Below are 27595 nucleotides of genomic sequence, written 5' to 3'. Positions count from 1 at the left end.
AGGCTACCAGAGCATAGACGTAGGTAGGATATTCATGTCCAGAAAGGGACGTAGCTGGGCCACCAGCCGAAGCTGATGGAAGGCACTCAGGGTCACTGAGGCCACCTGAGCCTCAAGCGACAGCAGAGGATCCAGGAGGACCCCCAGGCTCCAAACCTGCTCCTTCAGAGGAAGTGTAACCCTATCAAGAGCAGGCGACCTCCCACCCATTTTCCTTGAAGCTTGTATCTATTTTATTCTGGGTTGTTTTATTTGATGTTTAATGTATTATAAACTGCTTTGAGATCTTTTCTTTAAAATACAGAACTGAACTGAACTGAATAATAATAATATTTCTCTAAATTACACAATTTCTTTAAATTTATAATTTCTTTAAAATACAGAAATGAAATCATAGAATCAGAGTTTGAAGAGACCCATGGGTCATCTTGTCCATGGGTAGGCAACCTAAGGCCCAGGGGCCGGATCCGGCCCAATCACCTTCTCAATCCAGCCCACTGACAGTCTGGGAATCAGCATGTTTTTACATGAGCAGAATGCTTTTATTTAAAATGCATCTCTGGGTTAATTGTGGGGCATAGGAATTCGTTCATTCCCCCCCCCAAAAAAAGTCCGCCCCCCCACAAGGTCTGAGGGACAGTGGACTGGCCCCCTGCTGAAAAAGTTTGCTAGCCCCTGATTTTAGTCCAACCCCCTGCAATACAGGAATCTCACCTAAGGCATCCATGACAGGTGGCCATCCAACCTCTACTTAAAAAGCTCCAAGGAAGGAGTTAAAGCAGGCACCCCTAAACTGCGGCCCTCCAGATGTTTTGGCCTACAACTCCCATGATCCCTAGCTAACAAGACCAGTGGTCGGGGAAGATGGGAATTGTAGTCCAAAACATCTGGAGGGCCGAAGTTTGGGGGTGCCTGAGTTAGCTATCCCTCCCAGTTTGGTGTCATCTGCAAATTTGATGAGCATCCCCTCAATTCCTTCATCCAAGTAGTTTATAAAGACATTGAACAACAACAGGGCCAGGACAGAAGCTTGTGGCACCCCACTTGTTACTTTTTCCTAGGAGTACAAGGCACCACTAATCACCACTCTTTGGGTTTGGTCCGCCAGCCAGCTACAAATCCACCTTAGTTACCTCATTTAACCCACATTTTACCAGCTTCCTCGCAATATTATTATGGGGGACTTTGTCAAAAGCCGTACTGAAATAAAGATACACTATGCCCACACCATTCCCGTGATTCACCAAGCTTGCTACTCTATCCAAGAGAGAGAGAGAGAGAGAGAGAGAGAGAGAGAGAGATCAGATTGGTTTGTCATGACTTATTTTTGAGAAACCTATGCTGGGTCTTAGTAATCACTAGGGCTGCTTGATATCTGATTTTCAACATTGTGATATATCACCATCTAAACATCACAATATTTTGATCTATCACAATACAGTGGTACCTCGGTTTAAGTACACAATTGGTTCCGGAAGTCTATACTTAACCTGAAGCGAACTTTCCCATTGAAAGTAATGGAAAGTGGATTAATCCGTTCCAGACAGGTCCACAGAGTACTTAAACTGAAAGTACTCAAACCGAAGCGTACTTAAACTGAGGTATGACTGTATCTGAAATAAGGCTGAAGCTATATAGAAGTGAATGTGGGAATGTCCTGGCTACTGCTAAAACCTATTGGTCTAATTCTAAAACTGATAAATTTTTACTTACTCTTAACATTTTGTTATACCTGCTATTCTTACAACTGCTATTTTACCAATAAAGTTTAAATCATCACATTTTCTCTAAAATTTAAGCGTTAGAAATAATCAGTAAAACAGACATCAAAGCAAAATAAAAAAAATTCCTTCCAGTAGCACCTTAGAGACCAACTAAGTTTGTCATTGGTATGAGCATTCGTGTGCATGTTATCTGAAGAAGTGTGCATGCACACGAAAGCTCATACCAATGACAAACTTAGCTGGTCTCTAAGGTGCTACTGGAAGGATTTTTTTATTTTGTTTCGACTACGCCAGACCAACACGACTACCTACCTGTAAATAGATATCAAAGGTAAGGTGAGTGAATGTTCCCTAAAAAATTAACATCACAAAATAAGTAAAAGGAAAATTCAGTGTCACACTTTTAGTTACTGTATCTAAGTATAATTCACTATTGAGTATAAAAGGTAAAGGACCGCTGGACAGTTAAGTCCAGTCAAAGGCGACTATGGGGTGAGGCGCTCATTTCACTTCAGGCGGAAGAAGCTGGCATTTGTCCACAGACAGCTTTCTGAGTCATGTGGCCAGCATAACTAAACCGCTTCTGGTGCAACAGAACACCATGACAGAAACCAGAGTGCACAGAAACGCTGTTTACCTTTCCGTTGCCGCAGTACCTATTTATCTACTTGCACCGATATGTTTTTGAACTGCTAGGTTGGCAGAAGCTGGGACAGAGCAAAGGGAGCTCACCCCATAACACGGATTTGAACTGCCAACCTTGCAATGGGCAAGCCCAAGAGGCTCAGTGGTTTAAACTACATCCCACAACTCCAGTTATTTGATTGATAGTTAATTTTCTTTTCTAAACCAGGCCAAAGTAGAAAGAATGGAATGGATAAATTTTAACAGAACAAAAGATTTTAAAACAAAATTTATATTTTTATTGCCAGGAAAAAATGATTTCTTTTATAAACCAGGCCAAACCAGAAAGAATGGATAAAATTTTACAGAACAAAAAAATATTAAATGAAATTTATATTTTTTGCAAGGAAAATCTGCATTTCGGCATTCTCTGGCAATAGAGATGTCATTTGTCTTTGAAGAACATTACTGGCAGTGCTGAACACACTTTCAGATGGCACACTTGTTCCATTTTTGGATAGCCAAAAAATTCTTTGCAAGCACCTTCAACACTGGGAAGGATGCCTCATGTGCCTTCCACCATATCAGAGGGCATTCGTCAATGTCCTCTGTTGCCATAGCCATATAGTCTGTGGGTTGCTTCTGCCCCAAAAGAAAGGCGCACACAAAAAACACAGGGGGTCCCTTTTATTCTGAGACAACGCTACAAAAAGGAAGTTCCTACCGGTAGGAAGGGTAGTGCCACAGAGAAGCTCATCACTGGAGCAAGGAAGGGAAAGGGTTAACACACACACACACACACAGAGAGAGAGAGAGAGAGAGAGAGAGAGAGAGAGAGAGAGAGAGAGAGAGAGAGAGAGAGGGAGGAAGCAGGGGAGACTGTAGAGATAGTTTCTGAAAGATCTGTTTCTCAATCAGGCTGCAGTTTTTGCACAACCTTTTGTAGCTATTTGTAGCGATAACCTTTTCTCAAAGAGGCAGCGGTTATTTGCAGCAGCCTGTTTCTCAAAGAGACAGAGATTTTTAGAGGGTCATTTTTTCTCAACCTGTAGCTATTTGTAGCAATGGTAGGGGAGAGCTGACCAGTTCTCAAAGAGGCAGAAATGTTTACAGGCATCTGTTTTTGCTCAGCCTATTGTAGCTATTTCCAGTGATGATGGGGAGAGCTAACCTGTTCTCAAAGATGTGGTGATTTTTGCAGCAGCCTGCTGGCAGGGAAGAGCTGGCTAAGGCAGCATTAGCAAGGGCTGACTGTTGAATTATCTGTTCTAGGACCTTTCCTGGTATTGATGTCAAGTTCAACTGTCAGTAGGTACCTGGGTCTTCACCCTTTGAAGATGGGGACAACATCTGCCCACCTCCAGCCTGCAGGGGCCTCACCTGTTCTCCAAGAATTCTCAACGATCATAGACAAAGGCTCTGAGATTACATCCTCAATCTCCTTTAGAACCCTTGGAGGCAGCTCTTCAGGCCCTGGAGATTTGAATTCATTTAAAGTAGCTAGGTGGTCCCTTACTACCACCTCTTTTCCTATACAGCGGTACCTCTACTTACGAATTTAATGCATTCTGAACGCATATTTGTAAGTCGAAAAAAATTGTAAGTCGAAGCAACCCTATCTAATACATAGAAATAAGATGGTTATCCAGAAGAAAATCACTAATCAGAGTATTTGAATGATGAGAGCCATTGCAAAGATTTCTCTCATTTCAGTGACAAGGAATGGGTCGCAAAACTGGCTTACCTGTGTGACATCTTCAGCCTGCTCAATGAACTCAATCTGGGCCTTCAGGGGAAAATGACAACTGTTTTCAAGTTGGCAGACAAAGTAGCTGCATTTAAAGCCAAACTGGAGTTGTGGGGACGGCGCGTGAACAGAGGCATTTTGGACATGCTTCAGACATTAGCGGAGATTTTAGGCGAGACTGAGCCTGAACATTCATTCTCCCAGTTGGTGCACGATCACCTGTCTTTGCTTTTAAGAGAGTTCGAGTGCTACTTCCCAACCACAAAAGACCCACGAACTGGTAAGGAATGGATCCACGACCCAACAAATCAGGTGAATCTAGCATGTCTGTGCAAGAAGATGATCAACTGCTGGAGATTGCAAATGACGGCGGCCTTAAAACAACGTTCGAGATAACAACTCTGCCCGTGTTCTGGATTAAAGTCATGGCGGAATACCCTGAGATTGCCACCACAGCACTTAAATCCCTATTGCCATTTCCGACAACCTATCTGTGTGAAGCGGGGTTTTCTGCATGGACTAAAACAAAACAACGGAATAAACTGGACATAAGCAACACACTTCGGGTGTCATTGTCTCCTATTACCCCCAGGAGTTTGGGATTTGATATCCCGAAGGAGTCTCAAAACGGCTAACATTCTCCTTTCCCTTCCTCCCCCACAACAAACACTCTGTGAGGTGAGTGGGGCTGAGAGACTTCAGAGAAGTGTGACTAGCCCAAGGTCACCCAGCAGCTGCATGGGGAGGAGCAGAGACGCGGACCTGGTTCCCCAGATTACGAGTCTACCGCTCTTAACCACTACACCACACTGGTTCTTTGGGGCCTTCAATATTTCTCCTTTTAGAAACTCCCATCCATCTTGGACTCCCTTCAATGAATGAGTAATAATTATAAAATCAACATAATAAATATAATTGCAAAAAGTGGTGCCTGGATATTCTGTTGTGGTGATTGTAACCAAAGTTTAAGGTGCCATTTGGGGATTAGTTTATATATCTGAATTTCTAGTGCTGACCCTAAGAATTTGGGATGGGTTATGCAATGTTATACAATGATATAGGAAACTTCATTCATAATGCCTTCCAGAAAACAATATGCCTTACATAAATCTATTTTATAACAACCCTGGTTTACCAATAGCAATCATTACAACCTCAAGGCCCCCAGGAGACCAAACAAAATTATTTTATCAAGATCATCGTGATAAATCAGTACATATTTCTGGTATGTTCATATGCATATTACCTACATGTAATTTAGCAAGATCTAGAAGCAAAGTCCTATATATTATTTCTTTCCTTTACACCCTTTTTATCCTGCCTTTCTAACTGAAAAGGGTGCTTGAAATAGTTTTAGCAACATAGTAATACGGTATACGAGTTTGAATATACAGTAGCACCTTGGCTTAGGTAATATAAACTTCGGGTTGCGAAAGCGGCAAACCCAGAAGTGTTTCACTGCATGCACTTGTGCAGAAGCGGTCCCTCCGGTTGCGGATCCGACCAGAGCTCTGGAACAGATCCCGTCCGCAACCAGAGATACCACTGACACTTAAAAACTACAAAACCAGAGTATTTTATCATGACCCCAGCCCACTGAAGAGAGTGAGAGTCCATATCCTATTGATTTCACTTGGACTCACACTTGACTTGTCTTCTCTAGATTAGAGCCCAGAAGTCCCATGAAAGCTCTCCAATTTGAAAACAGATGTATAGTTCATTCAACATGAAACTGCATTTTGTCATTTCAGCATTTCTGTACTAATATAAAGAATCAGCAACTCAATGTTTCTCCATTAGCATACATCTCAAATTTGCCCTGTAAAGGTAAAGGGATCCCTGACCACTAGGTCCAGTCGTGACAGACTCTGGGGTTGCAGCGCTCATCTCACTTTACTGGCCAAGGAAGCCGGCATTTGTCCACAGACAGCTTCCAGGTCATGTGGCCAGCATGACTAAGCCGCTTCTGGTGAACCAGAGCAGCACACGGAAACACTGTTTACCTTCCTGCCGGAGTGGTACCTTACCGGTACACTGTGGCAGAGCCACTTCTGAAGAAAACCTACACATTTTACCTATTTAGTTGCTACAAATAATATCTACCTCAAATGCCTTCAGTATTAGACAAGCATGCCAGCTGCAGAAATCATCAACATCATTCCCATTCATTGTATTCACAGACTGGTGCGTCAAACATGACTCATACTACTTCAGTCACAAAAAACTATCAGACATGCCACAACTTCCAAACAGAAGCAATGAGTGCCTCTGACCCACAGTACTCTTCGGGAAACAATAAAACCTTCTCTACTTAATGAACATGTCAGCCAAAGAGAAAAGGCCTGTATTGTCATGAATATTTTATGGTGAACTAGAAAATTGCTTTTAACAGCTATGTCCTCACAACATATTAGTATGATCAGATTCATGACGTCTACAAAAAAGTATACAAAGGCTATATTCAGAGTTTTAATGAGCGATGCCAAAGGCACAAATTAGGTTTAAATTATGAATAGGTTGTATTCTTGAAGTCCAGTCTTTTCAACACCACAAAAGAATATCCTATATGTTTTCAATGATTATATTACTTTTTATTATAGATAGATCACTGTCTTAGTTATCATTTTAACACCAAGTTAAAACTTGCATACTGAGAAATTAAAATTTTCCAAAGATTGCCTATGTAAAAAACTAATCTCCAAGACATTTTACTTATGACTATAAAGTGTAAAATGAAAATGTATTTTTAGTGAATTTGTTTTGCACACACACAGAGTTCACTCAGACAATGTTCATATATTTTTAAATCTAAACTTTTAAATCTAAGCCTCCTCCCAATAACACCCTCTTAGCTCCCCTGTTTTCCCTATTTTAAGATGTAAAATAAGCCATAGCAGGATTTTTAAGCATTCAAGGAATATAAGCCATACCCCGAAAATAAGACATAGTGATAGGCGCAGCAGCAATGCTGGCAATGCAGGAGGAGGAGGGAAAAAATAAGATATCCCCTGAAAATAAGTGTTTTGTTTTGTTGAAAAATAAATATAAGACTGTGTCTTATTTTTGGAGAAACACAGTAGGTATAGGGGACTCTTGCTGGAAGGAAACTTTGCCCCTCCCTCTTTATGCGAGTGAAAGTGTTTTCTGCTTGCTAATGGTGGCAACACATGAAAGATTCAGCACTCCAGTGCCCCACATTTAACTTAACACACAATATGTGAGGAACGAACACAACTATCTAACCAACGTTTTGAAACCTAGTCTCTGAACTTGAACCCACCAACATAGTTTCTCGCGTTATTTCCTGTGTGAATCAATGTGCAATGATCATCTTGAGTATCTTAAGCTATTTCAGACACTAAAATCCTTGCACTAGAACTCAACATATATTTTACAAGTCCTTCAGAATTTTAGATCAAGTTAATGGCTGCCAAAATATTTTCATCTGAGAAAAATGTAGCATATGATTTGGGTATGTCCAACGTATATCAAATGGAAATAGTAATAAATTCAAAGGAACATTCGAACAAATGCTGTTAATTCTCAAGAATATATTAGCACAAAGCCACTTAGACTAGCAATTCACTTAGAGGATGAACCCCCCAGAATCCATTTAAAAATTATCTCTAAAAATTGTTCACTGAGCATCATTTTTCTTCTGCTCAATATTTGTCACAAATACATGCTTAACAGTGTTATTGCTTAGAAGATTGCACTGTATATGCATGGCATTCTATTCATGGTCCACACTTCAGTAAATGTCAAAATTTGCTGAAACACTAAGAGACAGTGAGATCATAGCTATTTATAGAAACAAGCTTCTGCAGTATCTGACTGCAGTGCCAAGATACAGGAATGATATTTTTATTTAAGCTGTAGTAGAACATACCTCAACATGGAATTATAGCAAGCTATAGCTGACAATCACCAGGTATTTGTCCATTCTGTTTTAAAAGCCTTTTTACTCACAAATGATTATAATATGTTGAACACTATGAAACTAGACTAAGGATTCAAACCAGAAGATAAAAATCAAGCAGAACTTTAAAACGTAATGGACAGTGTTCTCGAAGCTACCAACATGGGTCTGACCAAACTGCGGGAGGCAGTGCAAGACAGGAGTGCCTGGCGTGCTCTGGTCCATGGGGTCACGAAGAGTCGGACACGACTAAACAACAAACAATATAAGTAATATGGTTTATATATTGCAAGCCATATTCAAACTGAAAGTCCTTCACAGTAAGACACTAGGATGAGCTCCGCACAGACAATATGTGCTAGTCTCTCAACAATGATAAGGCGATCTGGAACATGTTCCCAAGTTAGAATAATAAAACTATAGAATTGTAGAGTTGGAAGGGACCCCAGTATCAATGTAGGAATCTCATCCATGACAGAGGGCCATCCAATCTTTGCTTAAAAACCTCCAATGTCTGCTACCTCTTGTGGGAGTCTGTTTCACGGTTGAACAGGTCTTCTTAAGGTCAGAAAATTCAGTCCTTTCTCCAAACTATGAGAATTTTCCCTGTGTTTTTTGGGGGGGGAGGGGGCAAAGAGCTAACCATGGTCAGGATTACATGTGCACCAAATTTATCTCCAAAAACGGAATCTTTTGCTTTCAATTTTGGTTAACCACAGCTTGCCATGCCATCCAGACCCAGAATGCTTAAAACAAAGAATGGTTTGAAGTTGCTTCTTTTAAGCTAAGCCTGGTGAACATTAACCAGTTCATCACTCCCACACTACCTCCAGCCACACACACAAAGAGGAATCCAAAAGCCCAAAGCACAACCAAGAGCTGGTTCATGAATAACTATAAATCACGGTTTAGCACTACATGCAGTTTAGAATGAACCTGAGCAAAGCCTCAGGCTTGTTTGCTCCCCCTTCTTTTGCTGTACAACTGGGAAAGTGACTTCTGGAATTTCATTCTTTTTCCACAACTTCTTAGATCACACTTTAAAAACAATCTGGATGCTTGATTATACAAGCTTCACATCATTCCATCCTATTTCCCTATACAAATTAATTATAGGTTAGTACCAATCAATAGCATCAAATAGATTACAATTTTATATTTATATATATTGCAGCATAGGCCAGGATTATATATAACTTAATATTACCTATAATGGATAGTTAAACTTTTTCCAAAAAATAAGTTAATTTCTGTCACATCTACTCATTCCAAAGAATAATCACCAGATGGAAAGGAACGAATATTTACACAGATGAGGCATCAACATAAAACTCCAAGCAAAATAAAAAAATTCCTTCAGTAGCACCTTAAAGACCAACTAAGTTTATATTTTGGTATGAGCTTTCGTGTGCATGCATACTTCATCAGATACACTGAAACAGAAGTATCTGATGAAGTGTATCTGAAGAAGTGTGCATGCACACGAAAGCTCATACCAAAATAAAATCTTAGTTGGTCTTTAAGGTGCTACTGAAGGAATTTTTTTATTTTGTTTCGACTCAGACCAACACGGCTACCTACCTGTAAATAAAACTCCAAGGTTAATATAAAAATTAGTAAAACTATTTGGCCTCAGCTTTGCTTTGTATACTTCCTTCAATATCCTTCCCATTTCCATTGTTAAGTATTATTTTTCCATAGTTGAAATTAAATATTACAAAAAAATCTATACTCCAAATGATTCCAAAAGTACAGATCTCAAATCCCTTACAGAATGTTAGGTATACTTCTCACATATGGCATAATATTAAACAGCTAATATTAGCTTTATCTCTTACCAGAACTTGGCATATGGTTTACTCTGGCTGGATTTAACAATTCTACTGGCTGGTCCCTGCCAGAAAGTCCATCTGAAAAAAAGAGAGAAAGCCACCTAGTGTTAGTAGCTCCAGCAGGTTAAAGTTCACCAGAGGTTCTGAAGACATGACCTGATGAAAAAAGCAGGTTCTCTCCATAGGAGAGAGCATGGGTTGCGGCTAACAAGACGACCCGGGGCCTTGGGGGTGGGTCTGATATTGGGCTTTGATTGGTGGTTTAATTGTTGCTGGGGGTTTTTCCTTGTTGCAATTTGTTGATTGACAGCCCTTGCTTGGTTTAAGCTGAAGGAGCAGTTTGTGCTACCTCTTTGCTGCTCGCTTCGAATCTCCCGCCCACCCTCCGCTTCATTTAGGCCCCTTTGCTTGACCTTGCAGTGCCTGTCTAGGTGGTCGCCTGTATTCAGGGGCCTGGTGGGAATTTTTCCACTTGACTGATTGGCTGGTGCCAGGTGGTTTTTGCTTACCATACTGCAACTAGTCACAACTTGTAAGGTTGCGGTTAGTCATTGGTTCAAATAATTGGTCGAGGGGTACGGATTTTGGCTGGGCCTGACCCTCATGTGATTGCTGCTGCCATATAGAAGTATTCCGTTAAAGGAATCCCGGGCTCCACATGTTTGTCTGTTTATCCCCGCTAGGGGTCAGGACCACGCATGAGCCGCGGGGAGCATCTGGGGAGAGGACAAAGAAGGGCTTGTGCCCCCTGCCCCGTCCTCTCTCATAGAACAGTGTTCTCATAGAATCATAGAGTTGGAAGAGACCACAAGGGCCATCCAGTCCAACCCCCTGCCAAGCAGGAAACACCATCAAAGCATTCCTGACAGATGGCTGTCAAGCCTCTGCTTAAAGAGCTCCAAAGAAGGAGACTCCACCACACTCCTTGGCAGCAAATTCCACTGCCGAACAGCTCTTACTGTCAGGAAGTTCTTCCTAATGTTTAGGTGGAATTTTCTTTCTTGTAGTTTGAATCCGTTGCTCCGTGTCCGCTTCTCTGGAGCAGCAGAAAACAACCTTTCTCCCTCCTCTATATGACATCCTTTTATATATTTGAACATGGTTATCATATCACCTCTCAGGGGGTGCTTACTTACTGACTCCCCTACTAGGCTAGAGGGAGTCAGATCTGTCTCAGGCGGGAGACAGATGGCTGGGGAACCAATGACTAAGCAACCACTCACATTTAATTGATTGTATTTTAATAAAAAAGTTGTGGCCAAATTTTAATGCCAAAAACTTTAACAAAAATTATGGTGTCTGTGTGAGTTATTGGGGGGTCCTCTTGGTGCCTCAGCACACAAATAGAGGCGAAGAAACTGAGCTACAATTCTCTCTCTCTCTCTCTCTCTCTATATATATAAATATAAATGTAAATGTAAAGGGTCCATTTTTGGGACTTTCCACTTTTTTCGGAAATCGCTTCACCGATTGCGTTCAAATTTGGACACAGCATCCAGTACCAATACGCGAGTGCCAACATAACCTTAGATTCCACATGTGCCAAACCTTTGGCAGGTAAAAACGGAATTTTCTATAATAATAAAAACCATAGCGCCCTCCAGTGGACGTCAAAGGAACATACACCTCACCTGCTGCCATTGGCTGCATACTATCAGTGACATCACAACAGAACATTCCAACCAACTGAATATGGGCCTTTAACAGAAAACAACACCAATGCAGGGGAACCGGCCAGGCCGCAGGGGTTTGCGAGGGGTACAGGATGGGGCCAATCACAGGGATAAGTCCAGGGTGGGAGGCGGGATAGGTCATGGGTCGGAACAGGGTGGGGGCAGTCACAAGGATGAGCCACAGCAACGCGTGGCCGGGACAGCTAGTGTGTGTGTGTGTGTGTGTGTGTGTGTGTGTGTGTGTGTGTGTGTGTGTATACACACAGAGAGAGAGAGAGAGAGAGTTTTCAGGTACCTGTATAAGTACAATTTACATTACAGTACATTTTGTTTCAGTATTCAACTGTATTGAACAAAATTTTATGTTAAGAACATGGTTGTTGTTACACAGTGTGTTTATATTACTGGCATTTTGTACCATGCATTTAAATTGTAAGCAACTGTTGTAGCTTATGATACCTAATACAATACAAATTTATAATTCTAACAGTTTGGTTAAGTAATTGGTAAATAATTAGTAGAAACTTTAAGTTCATACTTCAACAAGTTGCAGAAGAAGCTATTACAGAGTTAATAAAAACATACTGAACAAAGTAATGAACAATTCTGAGAATTTTGGGTTCCTTTTTATTAAGTGCATGAAATTAAACTACAATCTGGAATCGTTTGGGGCTTTTCACTGCTGTTATAATACATGGATCAATGGCTTGTCGTGGCGAAGGGGCTTGAATAACTCAGAGAAGCTATGAGCTATGCCATGCAGGGCCACCCAAGATGGACAGGTCATAGTGGAGAGTTTTGACTAAACGTGATCCACCTGGAGAAGGAACTGGCAAGCCACTCCAGTATCCCTGCCAAGAAAACTCCATGGACAAAGACAACAGGCATATAAAAGTTATGACGCTGGAAGATGAGCCCCTCAGGTCGGAAGGCGTCCAACATGCTACTGAGGAAGAGCGGAGGACAAGTACAAGTAGATTCAGAGCTGATGAAGCGGCTGGGCCAAAGCCGAAAGGACGCTCAGTTGCGGATATGCCTGGAAGCGAAAGGAAAGTCCGATGCTGTAAAGAAAAATATTGCATAGGAACCTGGAATGTAAGAACCATGAGTGGAGGTAAGCTGGATGTGGTCAAAAATGAGATGACATGAATAAATATTGACATCCTGGGCATCAGTGAACTAAAATGGAAGGGAATGGGCGAATTCAGTTCGGGTGACTATCATATCTACTACTGTGGGCAGGAATCCTGTAGAAGAAATGGAGTGGCCCTCATAGTCAACAAAAGAGTGGCAAAAGCTGTAATGGGATGCAATCTCAAAAATGACAGAATGATCTCGATACGAATCCAAGGCAGACCTTTTAACATCACAGTAATCCAAGTTTATGCACCAACTACCGGTGCTGAAGAAAGTGAAATTGACCAATTCTATGAAGACCTACAACAACTTCTAGAAATGACACCAAAGAAGGATGTTCTTCTCATTACAGGGGATTGGAATGCTAAAGTAGGGAATCAAGAGATAAAAGGAACAACTGGCAAGTTTGGCCTTGGAGTTCAAAATGAAGCAGGGCAAAGGCTAATAGAGTTCTGTCAAGAGAACAAGCTGGTCATCACAAACACTCTCTTCCAACAACACAAGAGACGACTCTACACATGGATATCACCAAATGGGCAGCATCGAAATCAGATTGATTATATTCTCTGCAGCCAAAGATGGAGAAGCTCTATACAGTCAGCAAAAACAAGACCTGGAGCTGACTGTAACTCAGATCATCAGCTTCTTATAGCAAAATTCCAGCTTAAACTGAAGAAAGTAGGAAAAACCACTGGGCCAGTAAGATACAATCTGAATCAAATCCCTTATGAATACACAGTGGAAGTGAGGAACAGGTTTAAGGATTTAGATTTGGTGGACAGAATGCCTGAAGAACTATGGATGGAGGCTCGTAACATTATACAGGAGGCAGCAACGAAAACCATCCCAAGGAAAAGGAAATGCAAGAAAGCAAAATGGCTGTCCAACGAGGCCTTACAAATAGCGGAGGAGAGTCGGCAAGCAAAATGCAAGGGAGATAGGGAAAGATACAGGAAACTGAATGCAGATTTCCAAAAAACAGCAAGGAGAGACAAGAGGGTCTTCTTAAATGAGCAATGCAAAGAAATAGAGGAAAACAATAGAATGGGGAAAACCAGAGATCTGTTCAAGAAAATTGGAGATATGAAAGGAACATTTCGTACAAAGATTACCATAATCAAGGACAAAAGTGGTAAGGACCTAACAGAAGCAGAAGACATCAAGAAGAGGTGGCAGGAATACACAGAGGAATTATACCAGAAAGATATGGAGGTCTCGTACACCCCAGGTAGTGTGGTTGCTGACCTTGAGCCAGACATCTTGGAGAGTGAAGTCAAATGGGCCTTAGAAAGCACTGCTAATAACAAGGCCAGTGGAAGTGATGATATTCCAGCTGAACTATTTAAAATTTTAAAAGATGATGCTGTTAAGGTGCTACACCCAATATGCCAGCAAGTTTGGAAAACTCAGCAATGGCCAGAGGATTGGAGAAGATCAGTCTACATCCCAATTCCAAAGAAGGGCAGTGCCAAAGAATGCTCCAACTACCGCACAATTGCGCTCATTTCACACGCTAGCAAGGTTATGCTTAAAATTCTACAAGGCAGGCTTAGGCAGTATGTGGACCGAGAACTCCCAGAAGTGCAAGCTGGATTTCGAAAGGGCAGAGGAACCAGAGACCAAATAGCAAACATGCGCTGGATTATGGAGAAAGCTAGAGAGTTCCAGAAAAACGTCTACTTCTGCTTCATTGACTATGCAAAAGCCTTTGACTGTGTCGACCACAGCAAACTATGGCAAGTTCTTAAAGAAATGGGAGTGCCTGATCACCTCATCTGTCTCCTGAGAAATCTCTATGTGGGACAAGAAGCTACAGTTAGAACTGGATATGGAACAACTGATTGGTTCAAAATTGGGAAAGGAGTACGACAAGGTTGTATATTGTCTCCCTGCTTATTTAACTTATATGCAGAATTCATCATGCGAAAGGCTGGACTAGATGAATCCCAAGCCGGAATTAAGATTGCCGGAAGAAATATCAACAACCTCAGATATGCAGATGACACAACCTTGATGGCAGAAAGCGAGGAGGAATTAAAGAACCTTTTAATGAGGGTGAAAGAGGAGAGCGCAAAATATGGTCTGAAGCTCAACATCAAAAAAACCAAGATCATGGCCACTGGTCCCATCACCTCCTGGCAAATAGAAGGGGAAGAAATGGAGGCAGTGAGAGATTTTACTTTCTTGGGCTCCTTGATCACTGCAGATGGTGACAGCAGTCACGAAATTAAAAGACGCCTGCTTCTTGGGAGAAAAGCAATGACAAACCTAGACAGCATCTTAAAAAGCAGAGACATCACTTTGCCGACAAAGGTCCGTATAGTTAAAGCTATGGTTTTCCCAGTAGTGATGTATGGAAGTGAGAGCTGGACCATAAAGAAGGCTGATCGTCGAAGAATTGATGCTTTTGAATTATGGTGCTGGAGGAGACTCTTGAGAGTCCCATGGACTGCTAGAAGATCAAACCTATCCATTCTTAAGGAAATCAGCCCTGAGTGCTCCCTGGAAGGACAGATCGTGAAGCTGAGGCTCCAATACTTTGGCCACCTCATGAGAAGAGAAGAATCCTTGGAAAAGACCCTGATGTTGGGAAAGATGGAGGGCACTAGGAGAAGGGGACGACAGAGGACGAGATGGTTGGACAGTGTTCTCGAAGCTACGAACATGAGTTTGACCAAACTGCGGGAGGCAGTGCAAGACAGGAGTGCCTGGCGTGCTATGGTCCATGGGGTCACGAAGAGTCGGACACGACTAAACGACTAAACAACAACAACAACAACAACATCCTGCCCTTTGTCCTATAAAAGCAGTGAAAGACAAAAGGCAAACAAAAGACTTACCGGTAAATACTGAAAACTGTGTAGGATTTAAGAGGCTAAATAGGAAAAGCTCGGCAGCAACTTTGTTCATGTTCTGAAGGTCATAAAGAAAAGAGGCTGCCATGTCTCCCATGATGGCTAGCCTTCGCTCTGCCACTGCAGTGGTGTTCAAAAAGGATCCGTACCAGGACTGTGGAACAAGCCCATAGCCGTAGAAGCCCATAGCCAAAGCTGTACAAATACTGGAAACTGCCCAGAGTAGCTGGGAAAACCCAGCCAGATGGGTGGGGTATAAATAATAAAATTAGAATTATTTATTATTAAATTCCCTGTAAAGGAACAATAGATTCCATTTGAAGAATGACAGCATTTTTAGAAGAAGAAGCAACATTTTTGGGTCACACTGGTAACCCTCCCTTCTTGCAAAGTGGTAGTGTTTCAAACTGTGCCCACCTAAGATGCCCACTAGTACAAGATCAGAGGTGCCAGAACTCACCATGAACACCTCCCTTGTTCTCTTATGGTGGCAATGGCTCCTACTTGAGAGGAGCCGGAACTGAGTTCTGGTGAGTTCCAGGTGGCGGGGGGGAAAGCCCTGCTGTGACTCATATCATAAAACATCCAGGAAAAGAAATTCACATTTAGCAACTACGATTGTGAGCATGGCAGGCTGCAAAAGTGTACAGGGCAGGATAAGTTTTAAAAGGTTGCTGGTGAGATTTCATGAAGGACAAATGGGGCCATATAGCACTATAACCTATTGGTGTAATCAAAATATTAATAAATATGCTACAATCTAAATCAAATCCCTTATGAATACACAGTGGAAGTGAGGAACAGGTTTAAGGATTTAGATTTGGTGGACAGAGTGCCTGAAGAACTATGGATGGAGGCTCGTAACATTATACAGGAGGCAGCAACAAAAACCATCCCAAGGAAAAGGAAATGCAAGAAAGCAAAATGGCTGTCCAACAAGGCCTTACAAATAGCGGGGGAGAGGAGGCAAGCAAAATGCAAGGGAGATAGGGAAAGATACAGGAAACTGAATGCAGATTTCCAAAAAATAGCAAAGAGAGACAAGAGGGCCTTCTTAAACGAGCAATGCAAAGAAATATCTGGAGGGCCGCAATTTGGGGATGCCTGTTGTCGAGTATATTAAGCAGGTAGGTAGCCGTGTTGGTCTGACGCAGTCATAAAAAAATAAAAAAAATCCTTCCAGTAGCACCTTAGAGACCAACTAAGTTTGTCATAGGTATGAGCTTTCGTGTGCATGCACACTTCTTCAGATACACTGAAACAGAAGTCACCAGACCCTTATGTATAGTCAGAGGGTGGGGAGGGGTATTACTCAGAAGGGTGGTGGGAATGGGTGATTGGCTGATAGGAGTGGTAAACCTGTTGATGACTGTTAACGACTGCAATTGATCTTGCAGGAAAAAGCAAGGGGTAAGATGGCATAAGAAAGCTTTATCATGTATGAGATAAGAATCTAGTGTTTACTTACTATATTAAACAGTCCAATATATTTTTCTCTGAGAGAGCATTTTCAGTCATTTTGGATTGTCATCTCCCACCAGTAGGAGGCAGGGCTAGACTATGAGGAGGAATCTTTGTGTTGGGCTCCCCAGTTCTCCTTCAAGTACACCTTACTTTTAAAATTCTTATTATTTATTAATTCATTCTTTCCCCACCCCCAATCTAAGGAGGACTAGGATTCATGTGGATGGCGATCTCAGGATATCTAAAGCGACATGTTCCTGCCTCTCCACTTTTCAGATTGAATGGGTGGGTTAACTGAAAGGAGGAACCTGTTTGCTTTCTCCTGCCTTTTTGCCTTCTCCTTTATGTTTTCAGTGAAAACTTATTTATCCACCTTGTAGAATTTAATAAATGTGGTGGAGCAAAATCACAAGGCCACTCTATATATGTCCTGTAAGAGGGTGTGGATGTGACCACCCCTCTATTATAATTATAAATGAAATGTCTATACCTCCCTTCATCTGAGGATCACAGGACGGTTTTAAAATATAAAGACACAAAATACATACTATAGTACCAAACAAAAATAATAACTCACCCCCCCCCCACACACACACACATTAAATTGTGGGCATGATTCCCTGAGTCCTATGGAACATCAATTTTACTTGAAGCCTTAGGACTATGTGGTCTGGGTGAACACCACCACTTTCCCCCAAAAGGCCCGAAACCCCAGCAATCTAACCTGCCTGGACAGGAGGATAGGAGAACTGTGTGTATATGTTTGTTCATGTTGACTTGATGTGTGTGTTCGACAAATATTTAGTCCTGCGGGAGGGCTGCCATTTACAGAAAACAATGACAACTGGCTTGTAACAGGTCATCTCCTGTGAACGCAGAAATGTAAAAAGCCACACAGTTATGAATACAGCCAAAAAGTCATGTGAGGAATTCAGCACGGTACTGTGTTGATCCTTCCATCAAGGCAAGCATATCAGCTTCGCAGACAGAACAATCCCTGCTCCTTCCCCCATGCACTGTTCTCAAGGGCACATGAGGTGGGGGGGCAGGCTCCATTGTGGAAGCAGAAGTCATTTGAATCCTGCTCTGTGTATATGGGACTGAGGTTGAGTAAGGGAAAATAGAAGCCTTGATAATAATTAGGAAGGAGTACTTTTCTATAAGCAATACTTACAGTACACCTGCCCCAGATATGTACTTGCAACACCACTAATATACACAAAGAACTCGTTTCCATCACATCCATGCCAGACTGCATGATTACTTCTGTTATCCTTTCCTTCCTCTGTCCTGAAAGTGATGGCTTCATTTATTATTACTATTTATTAAATTTGTACTGTATACTGCCCTTCATCCGAAGATCACAACATAAAAATACAAAATAATTCATAGGTGTGGTGAGCATGTTGTCTCAAAACATAAGGAGTATGCTTTCTTTATCCAAGATACTCACTGCCTTTCAGCTCAACTGCTGAGCAGACATTGGAACAGTGGCTTTCTAAAGGCAATTAAATGTGAGGGAAAGCACATCCTTCCAGTTCAAGAAGGATACTGACAAGCTGGAACGTGTCCAGAGGAGGGCAACCAAAATGGTCAAAGGCCTGGGAACGATGCCTTATGAGGAACGGCTTAGGGAGCTGGGTATGTTTAGCCTGGAGAAGAGAAGGTGAAGGGGTGATATGATAGCCATGTTCAAATATATAAAAGGATGTCATATAGAGGAGGGTGAAAGGTTGTTTTCTGCTGCTCCACAGAAGCGGACATGGAGCAATGGATTCAAACTACAAGAAAGAAGATTCCACCTAAACATTAGGAAGAACTTCCTGACAGGAAGAGCTGTTCGACAGTGGAATTTGCTGCCAAGGAGTGTGGTGGAGTCTCCTTCTTTGGAGGTCTTTAAGCAGAGGCTTGACAGCCATATGTCAAGAATGCTTTGATGGTGTTTCCTGCTTGGCAGGAGGTTGGACTGGATGGCCCTTGTGGTCTCTTCCAACTCTATCATTCTATGATTCTATCCAGGCATGTAGAGCAGGTGCCCTTGTCTGAGAGAAGATCCATTTTCTATTCATGCCAGAACATTTCCCAGTGCTCTGTGCCTTTTAAAAAACTTGCCTACTTGCCTGATAGACAAAGCAAGTGAAAAATTTTAATATATTTTTGTTGAAATTCGTGTAATACACTAAAATGTAAAGAAATTGTTCCTTCAGCAGATTCCTGAAGAACACAATATTACAGACAATCCATGCGTGCTGAAGGACAAAAGTCACCTGCCATTATGAAAAAGTCTGAAGTACTAGCTTTACTCAAAATAATTCAACTCTTTGTCAGGGGCTGGAAGACATTATACAGTACAGCCAAATCACAGTCCCAAACATTGATAAATATTTTTGTACTGCAAATCCACATTGGGAGGCAACAATTTGGGAGAGATATTAAATGAAAAGGATGCTTATCCCCATGAAATATCCCTAACAAATGCCAAAGATACAGCTGCTTTTCCACAAGCAAGGGTTCCAGAACAGTTTCCAAAGCAAACATGTGAAGATGACAGAGTTTAGAAGCACATTTTAGTAATGTAAAGGCTTGAATATACAGTACCCTCTTGGCATGGTGCTCTGGACAGTTAGAGAAATCATTTATGAGTCTTCAGTCCAAATCCTGAAATGCTTGACATCTTTTGAAGAGTAATGGTCTCTTCTATGCCCTGAATTTGCCCAGCATCCTGCCTATCACATTGGCCAGCCAAATGCATCACAAACACGGCAGGTAGATGGCGAGAAGGAGAATATCACCATCAGTTGCTTTGGACTTTTCCAAAATGCCGTGCAACCAACAATGCCCTCACTCTTCCCTCACAGTTCGAGAATAAGGAGGTGAGCAGTGTTAAGAAACACAGATACATAAGCTATTTCCCAAATTGCTCCTTAAACCTAGGTCACAGTCGCTGTGACGAGATGTCTAGGCACCTTTTAAAAAAAAACAAGATTGCAAAGCTGAAAACGAATTGTATATATTGTCAACACAATAAAATTCAGAAAGCGTAATGTGGTGTTTTCCCATTTTTTAAGCTTCTCTTTTGATTTCCTTTGGTTACTTCAGGTGTATTATGTGGCCTTTTGAAACACAGAAGCAATTAACATTTCCAAAAATAAAGCATCAAAAGTATCCCAAACCATACCATTGTATTTGGGGCAAATTAATCCCGAGTAACTACCATTTCCTGATTCTGTACTAACAACAACAACAACAACAACAACAACAACAACAACAACAACAACAACACAGGCGTGTTGAGTTGGGCTCAACATTAGGGAGGCCGTCACATGTGCATGACACATGCATTTCGCACCTCACCCCCGCCCCCTAGTCCAGCCAGGTCTGCCAGGACGCATGGGCATCCCTCTGAGGATTGCCAGAACGCCTTCCCAGAAAGCGCTCTGGTGATCACAGCAGTGAGCGGGGAGGGTGAAAAACGCCCTCCACGCCTCCCACACGCACCTGGCGGGCCAGCACTTACCTGAGAATGCTGACTCAGCAGCATCGTCTCACAGCACTGCCCAGCTGAGAGCAGCGGCAATCCACCATGATTCTCCTGCTTCTCTCCAGCTCCTGGGTCAGACCTGACCCAGGAGCTCCCTCGCACCTGCAGCCCTGTACAGACGAGGGGCGGTGACACAGCAACGTTACTGCCGCAGCCTCTCCTCCACTGGGTCAGACCTAACTCAGGAGCAGAGCTGAGGCTGGGCACAAGTGCTTGCCTGGGGGAAGCGGGGGGTGCAAGCCCCCTCATTATTGGAGGGGCTCAGCTCCCTGCCTAGAAATATGGAGGGGGCTGAAGCCCCTGCCAACACATATTAGAAGCCTACACAACTGGTGGCAGAGACAGCCACCTTGAGTGTCCAGTTCGGTGCCCCTCAATTCCCCCACTCCAACATTTGTTTTGTTTTTAAGCCCCACTGTGAGAGTCTAAGGTAAATAACACTTTTATTATATTTTAGTCTATGTGCTGCCAAAGCAAGCATGGTAAATGACACTTTAAAATGAACTACAAGCAGTGACCACTTTAGGCGTTTCCTATATGTGTATGACCACGCAGGCACACTGAACCCAGAAGGGACCCAAAAGTCATAAAATGGGGTGGGGCAGGGCGGGGCAGGAGTGGGGTCTTTGCAGGCTTTTACAACAGATTTTCAAATATACTTGATTTCACTTAAACGCATGGTGCCTTGAAACTATGACGGAGTTTGAGGCTCAATGCCACTGATAATACTCCCTAGTGATTTATTAGAACACCACAAGTAAAGCATGATGGTATAGGTCCAGTAAGGAAAGCATCTCTGGATGCTCAGTACTGACAGAAACGGCTTTTTAAAAAAATACATACTTCAATGGCGCACAATACTTTGTGCCCCAGATTTTCACGTTTAAAAAAATCAGTCATAACCTTTATGAAAGAATATTAACTTGCAATCTCCAATAATGTTTCTCTGGGACAAAAAAGCTTTTGTAGTTAAGATAAAATGGAAGTATGGCACCCTCAGTGTGGTGACCCCTGACATTAGAATGAACAGAGCACCAATATTTTGAGGTTATTTTAAAAGCAAGAAAAGGGCAATAATTCAACTTTCACTTCAACTTGAATTCATTTCAGGACAAACCAACCGGCTACTAATAATTTATATTTACTTCCCAAATGTGAAATTTACATTTTACTGCATGGCACTTCAATATAAATAAAAAGTATATGAATAGCCCTTGAGGGCACCTAAAGTTCAAAATAGCAACACAGCAGTCAAAGTAAGTGGAGGAAAAGTTAACTCCTCCACACTATCAAAATACAGAGAATAAAATAATTCATTATTTTATTATAGCACTCACAGAACTATTAACAATTTCATCTGTTATTACTGGTGGCTTTATTAGCACATAAAAATCACTATACTGTATCCTGTTTCTGCACCCAATACTACTACATGGGTGGTGTTTCTTGGTCACTTCTATGCAGGACAAAATGTGGAGGCCTCTTTCATGCCAACATCTTATCATAACGTGTCACCTCCACAAGACTGCACTGAGTAGCTAAACACACAGCAATCTGTGTTAATGAAAGCACAGAAGACACACTACTGGGTGTGCCTGTGGAGTTTATAGCAAAAATGTCACAGACCAAGATATACCTAAGACTGTCAATATGTGGTAACTTCCTAGCCATTAAAGGAGCAATTATATCGAAACTTGGGAGTTCAGAACTCCAAGTTTGGAAAAGTCCAGGTTTTGAAAAGAGCAGGTACCACTTGATGAAAGCCTGGAAAGGCCCAAGCTGAGGGATGTGCTGAGACACTTGAGAGACTGAAGCTGGCACAGGCTCAAAGAACTGGAACGTCAGTAAAAAGAGGCCCGACATACATAGAATCAGCACAGAGCAAAGTTTGGGGGGAGACAGTGCGCATGCTTAATTCCCAGCCCTCAGATCACAGGAAGCAGAAGGCACAGGGGCTAGAGGTCTAGCTGGTATGCACAAAGCTAGAGCAACATCTGGCCAAGCTGGCCCAGTTGAAGCACATGGAAGGCTGTAATACAAGATGCACTCCAGTGTCCCAATACTTTCGGGGGCAGCAGGTTCTGTAAGTCAGCTAGACAAAGCCTATCCAGCCCCTGTAGGAAGTTCGGCTACTTTAATTCTAGGCATCTTCCTGTTTCTGTTTGTGGAAGCTTTATAAATCCTTACAGAACACTTAGTCATACTTCTCCAAGGGTAAAAGGTAACGGTAACGGGACAGTTAAGTCCCATCAAAGGTGATTATGGGGTGCAGCACGCATCTCGCTTTTCAGGCCAAGGGAGCCAGCATTTGTCCACAGACTGCTTTCCAGGTCATGTGGCCAGCATGACTTAACAGCTTCTGGCACAATGGGACACCGTGACAAGTGCCAGAGCGCACAGAAATGCCATTTACCTTCCCGTTGCAGCAGTACCTATTTATCTACAGTTGCAATGGTATGCTTTCGAACTGCTAGGTTGGCAGAAGCTGGTATCAGAAGGAAATGGGGCAGATCTTGCAATTTACCAGGGACGACGACAATGACCCACTGCTTCAGCTTCCACCAACATCTACCCCCACTACTTTAAAACTCTTTATAATTCCTCAAATTCTTCCACTGGTCATTTTCACCCAGAGCACCCTATTAGACTTCTCTATTCATACCTGGTCCCAGATCCTGCTACATGTCTACATCCCTTGCCCTTTGCAAGATCCTGATTACAATTCAGAGACAGTAGGTTTCCTAACTTGCTCCATAATGTGTAAGTAGCCTTAAAACTCACATCATCTATCACTTCTGGTTTCCCATGGTAACGTTTCATTCTAGAAAGAAAGGATTTTTGACCTTACCTGGATGGCTTTGAGAACTCATTGCTAGCAGAATTTAAACAAGTGTGAGTAAGAGAGGCTAGCTTCTGAACAGACAACAGTCCTGAAGAGCTTCAGTGCTCCAATGGAACATAGGAAGTAAATTCAGGAGGAAACACATTCATAGCCACCAGATAAATTCCAGATCAGAAAGACATTCTATGTTGTGAAGCAATGCAATCCAGCAAGACGGTAGACTATTCAAGTTGTTTTCAAAACATAATCCTGTAAAGAAAAAAATGTCAAATGAATTTGGTTTCTTACATAGTGTTCATGCTCCCATACTTTACTGCTTGTTATCATCTTACATTTTAAGACACAACAGAATATACCACTCTGCATGTCTCCTAGCATTTCTCCTTTTCCGTGATTTCATTCCCACCGTGCATTCATCTTTCAGGGCAACGGGAAACGGTTTCTTAATAAATGCATCAAGCAGAAAGTCTCAGCTGTTCGCCTATCAAGTGTTTTTAAAAGCAGCACTGGTTGAAATACAGGTTTTTAGCTAAATTCAGATATTAATTGTGCACATATGCTGACTCAGCCTCCCAATTAAGGGAGAATCTGCTGATCCAGACACTCTAAGCAGAGGGCCTATTTTATGTTTCCCCTTCAACCCTCCTCCATCCCACCCTGGTGCCTCTCAAACTATTGTTACTCATAACCTGTAATTTCTCCTCCCCTTCTCTTTTCAGTTAACTTTTATCTTATCCCTTCTCCCAACAGAATATTAAAAACACAATAAAATTTCAAACATTAAAAACTTCCCTAAACAGGGCTGCCTTCAGATGTCTTCTGAAAGCCTGATAGTTATTTATTTCTTTGTCATCTGATGGGAAGGGCATTCCACAGGACAGGTGCCACCACCGAGAAGTCCCTCTGCCTGGTTTTCTGTAACCTCACTTCTTGCAGTGAGGGAACTGCCAGAAGGCCCTCAGAGCTGGACCTCAGTGTATCCTTGGTATCCTGGGCCAAGACCGTTTAGGGCATTAAAGGTCAGCACCAACACTTTGAATGTAGGTCTTTCAGGACCGGTGTTATGTAGTCTCGGTAGCTGCTCCCAGTCGCCAGTCTAGCTGCCACATTCTGGATTAATTATAGTTTCCGGGTCACGTAGAGCACATTGCAGTAGTCCAAACAAGAGATAACCAGAGCTTGCACCACTCTGGCAAGACAGTCCATGGGCAGGTAGGGTCTAAGCCTGTGTACCAGATGGAGCTGGTAGACAGCTGCCCTGGACACAGAATTGACTCCATGGCTCCATGGTCAATGGTATCAAAGGCTGAGAGATCCAGCAGAACTAGGAAACAGATTTCACCTTTGTCCCTAGTCCACTGGAGAACTTCAACCAGCGCAACCAGGCAGTTTCAGTCCCATGATGAGGCCCATGAATTGGAAGGGATCCAAATGGTTGGCATCCTCCAAGCGTGCCTGGAGTTCTTCATGTCAGCACTACTTAGGTTTGCAAAGTTGCATCTGAAGAAACTACAAGACTTCTGGAATAATGTCCTTTGGACAGACAAGACCAAAGTGGAGTTGTTTGGCCAAAATGCACAACACCACATTTGGCCAAATCCAAGCACAAACACCTCGTACCAACTGTCAAGCAGGGTGGCGAAGCGCTGATGATTTGGGCTTGTTGTGCAGCCACAGGACCTGGCAACCTTGCAGTCATTGAGACAACTATGAACTCCTCTGTACAGTGAAATATTCTAGTCAAAAGTGAGGCCATCTGCCCAAAAGCTGAAGCTTGGCTGAAACTGGGTCATGCAACAGGACAATGATGCCAAGTACACCAGCAAATCTACAACACAATGGCTGAAAAAGAAAATAATCAAGGTGTTGCAATGGCCCATTCAAAACCCAGACCAGAGAGCCGTGCATAAACAAATGCCAGCAAACCTCAACAAACTGAAGCAATGCTGTAAAGAAGAGTGGGCCAAAAATCCTCCACCACAATGGGAGAGACCAATAAAGTTATACAGAAAACAATTACTTCTAGTTATTGCTGCTAAAGGTGGTTCTATTGAATTGTAAGGTATACAGTACCTAGTTTTTCACACATGGCTTCTCCATTTTGGTTTTATTTTTGATAAACAAATCTTGACACAGTGTAATATGTCCTGTGCTGTTGTTCATCGGAGGTTGTATTGTAAGACTTGTTAATAAACAAATGATTGTTATTATGTCCTGTAAAACCACAGAATTCAAAAAGGCTATACTTTCTTTTTCCCATGACTGCACATAGCCATCTCAGACTCAAAATATAAAAATTAAAAAGACTATGCAAATCTAGAAGGTTGCCTTGCACTAATTTTGACTGCACCAAAATCCAGCTAAAACTTAATCTCTTCTTGCTGGGTGGCATTTTGGATTTCCAAATGTAGCACAGTGAACGTTGCCATAGCTACAGTGGAATTCTACAATAACTACTGCCTTGCAATGGATGGCTTGATGCCTGTACACAAGCAGCTGAGCTTACTTAATTCACTACCCTTTTAAGACTCAAAAACAGCAACCTGTTTTTGATCCTGGGTTTTTCTCCCCAGTTTTTTCCTAGCAGAAGCTCCATCAACAATGTTTGTGTTACCAATGTAAATAAATGCAGAGCAAAGAGTGGAGCACTCATTCATCCCAGAAGCCAGGCCACACTACACCTGGGAGCAAGCCCCATTGAATTCATTAGAAATTACGGTACTTCCAAAAAGAGGTGTATAGGATTGCACAGTAAACATAAAAGGAGCAGTGGCACTTAAGCTCCAAAATCCAGGGAAGGGAGATACTGTACAAGAAACCAAAGACACTGGAAAATATGGGAAGGGTCCTCCATTAGCACCCCCAAAACCAATACTAAAAGCAGCAAAGGGACTCCACCACCTAGCCAAGAATCCTTGCACAATAGAATTATGAATTTAGGTCACTAAAAAATTGAACCACATATCAAAGGCAGGAGCTGCCATCTACTTTTCTGAGTGACTCAAAAACTGTAAACGTGAGCCCTGCCAACATTCCCCAAGCAAGACTAACAAATAGAAGGCTGGAGAGCCTCTTTCTGTTCTTCCGTTGGGAAATATTAGTACAGAGACAGGTATGTTTTACAGATTTTCCATATAAGTGATGATGGTTGGTATCAGTTCCACATGCTTTTGCAATTAGATTAATAATTTTGTCATTTTGTCCTATCTATATAGATGTGTCCTGTTTTCTAAGCTATTGCTTGCTTACTACTTAAGACTTCATTGTACAGTACAGGTAATAGATAATGTATGTATTCTCACTGAAATGTAACCATTCCAAACGGAAACAGATGTTGACTATATACAGCATCTTGTTCTATCTTATCAGCTCAATGATAAAGCCCCTTTGTGGGAAGAAACAGAGTTTACCGGAACAGCGGCTGGGTGTTAACTTATGAATTGATGTTACTTCTATCAAATACAAGTGATTGTAGAGAAAAAGACTACATCTACTGGTACAGTGGTGCTTTGCAAGACAAAATTAATTTGTTCCGCGAGTCGTTTCGTATTGCGATAATTTCGTCTTGCGAAGCACGGTTTCCCATAGGAATTGGGGGGGGGGGGGAATTGCAAAAAAAATCGTCTTGCGAAACACGGCCAAAGAAAAATTCATCTTGCAAGTCACTAAAAAAATCGCGAACCCCTTTCATCTTGTGAGTTTTTCGTTGCGCGAGGCATTCGTCTTGTGAGGTACCACTGTATATTTCTCTGTTTGTCTATACGCCTTATTGTGGAGCACTTGTCCTTGGTGATATATTCTTCTGTGACTTATAAATGTATAGAAGACACCAGACAAAACGGTAACTGTAATGGTTGCTGCCACAGTAGTGAAGTATTTCTTGACAGAATAAATGCAAGTCGAGTACCTTGCAGAACCATCACTCTCGCCTGTGGAGCTGTTTATTGAAAAACTAGTAATCAAGTATGCCTCATTCATAACCAACCAAGAAAAGGCAATCAATAATTTGATGCTAACAAGCCCCGAATAAAGATCCATTGGTTCTACTAAATGGCTGCAAATTTAAGGCAAATCCATCCAATGCCAGATTAGGAGGACATCCAAACAGTCATGATGTAACTTCAGAATGCAATTTTAAAAGCATATTCATACAAAACTTTATACAAAGGGTTACACGTAATCTCTGCTGACAAATTCCTACACAAAACTTACAGATAATTTCAAATCATGCAGCTCT

At 42.0% G+C, this 27595-nt stretch overlaps 1 protein-coding gene across 7 annotated transcripts in view; it reads right to left on the bottom strand.

Annotated features, from left to right (window-relative positions):
• The window catches only part of HDAC4 (histone deacetylase 4), a 124595-nt gene that overhangs the window by 79898 nt on the left and 17102 nt on the right, over nucleotides 1-27595 (bottom strand). For 4 of the 7 annotated variants that reach the window (XM_088675415.1, XM_035140321.3, XM_035140330.3 and 1 more), the window contains exons 2-3: nucleotides 23365-23607; nucleotides 9853-9924 (exon numbers count right to left, since the gene is read on the bottom strand). In XM_088675415.1, the coding sequence (XP_088531541.1) occupies nucleotides 9853-9924; nucleotides 23365-23386 (94 nt within the window). In that variant the 5' untranslated portion in view covers nucleotides 23387-23607. The remainder of the gene's footprint in view (nucleotides 1-9852; nucleotides 9925-23364; nucleotides 23608-27595) is intronic. The other 3 variants (XM_088675426.1, XM_088675421.1, XM_088675417.1) reach the window with 2 other exon arrangements.

Source organism: Zootoca vivipara, chromosome 1, assembly GCF_965207765.1.
Source record: "Zootoca vivipara chromosome 1, rZooViv2.hap1.1, whole genome shotgun sequence".
NCBI classification, from domain to species: domain Eukaryota; kingdom Metazoa; phylum Chordata; class Lepidosauria; order Squamata; family Lacertidae; genus Zootoca; species Zootoca vivipara.
Note: the sequence above shows the minus strand (reverse complement) of the source record. Positions and strands in the feature narration are given on the sequence as shown.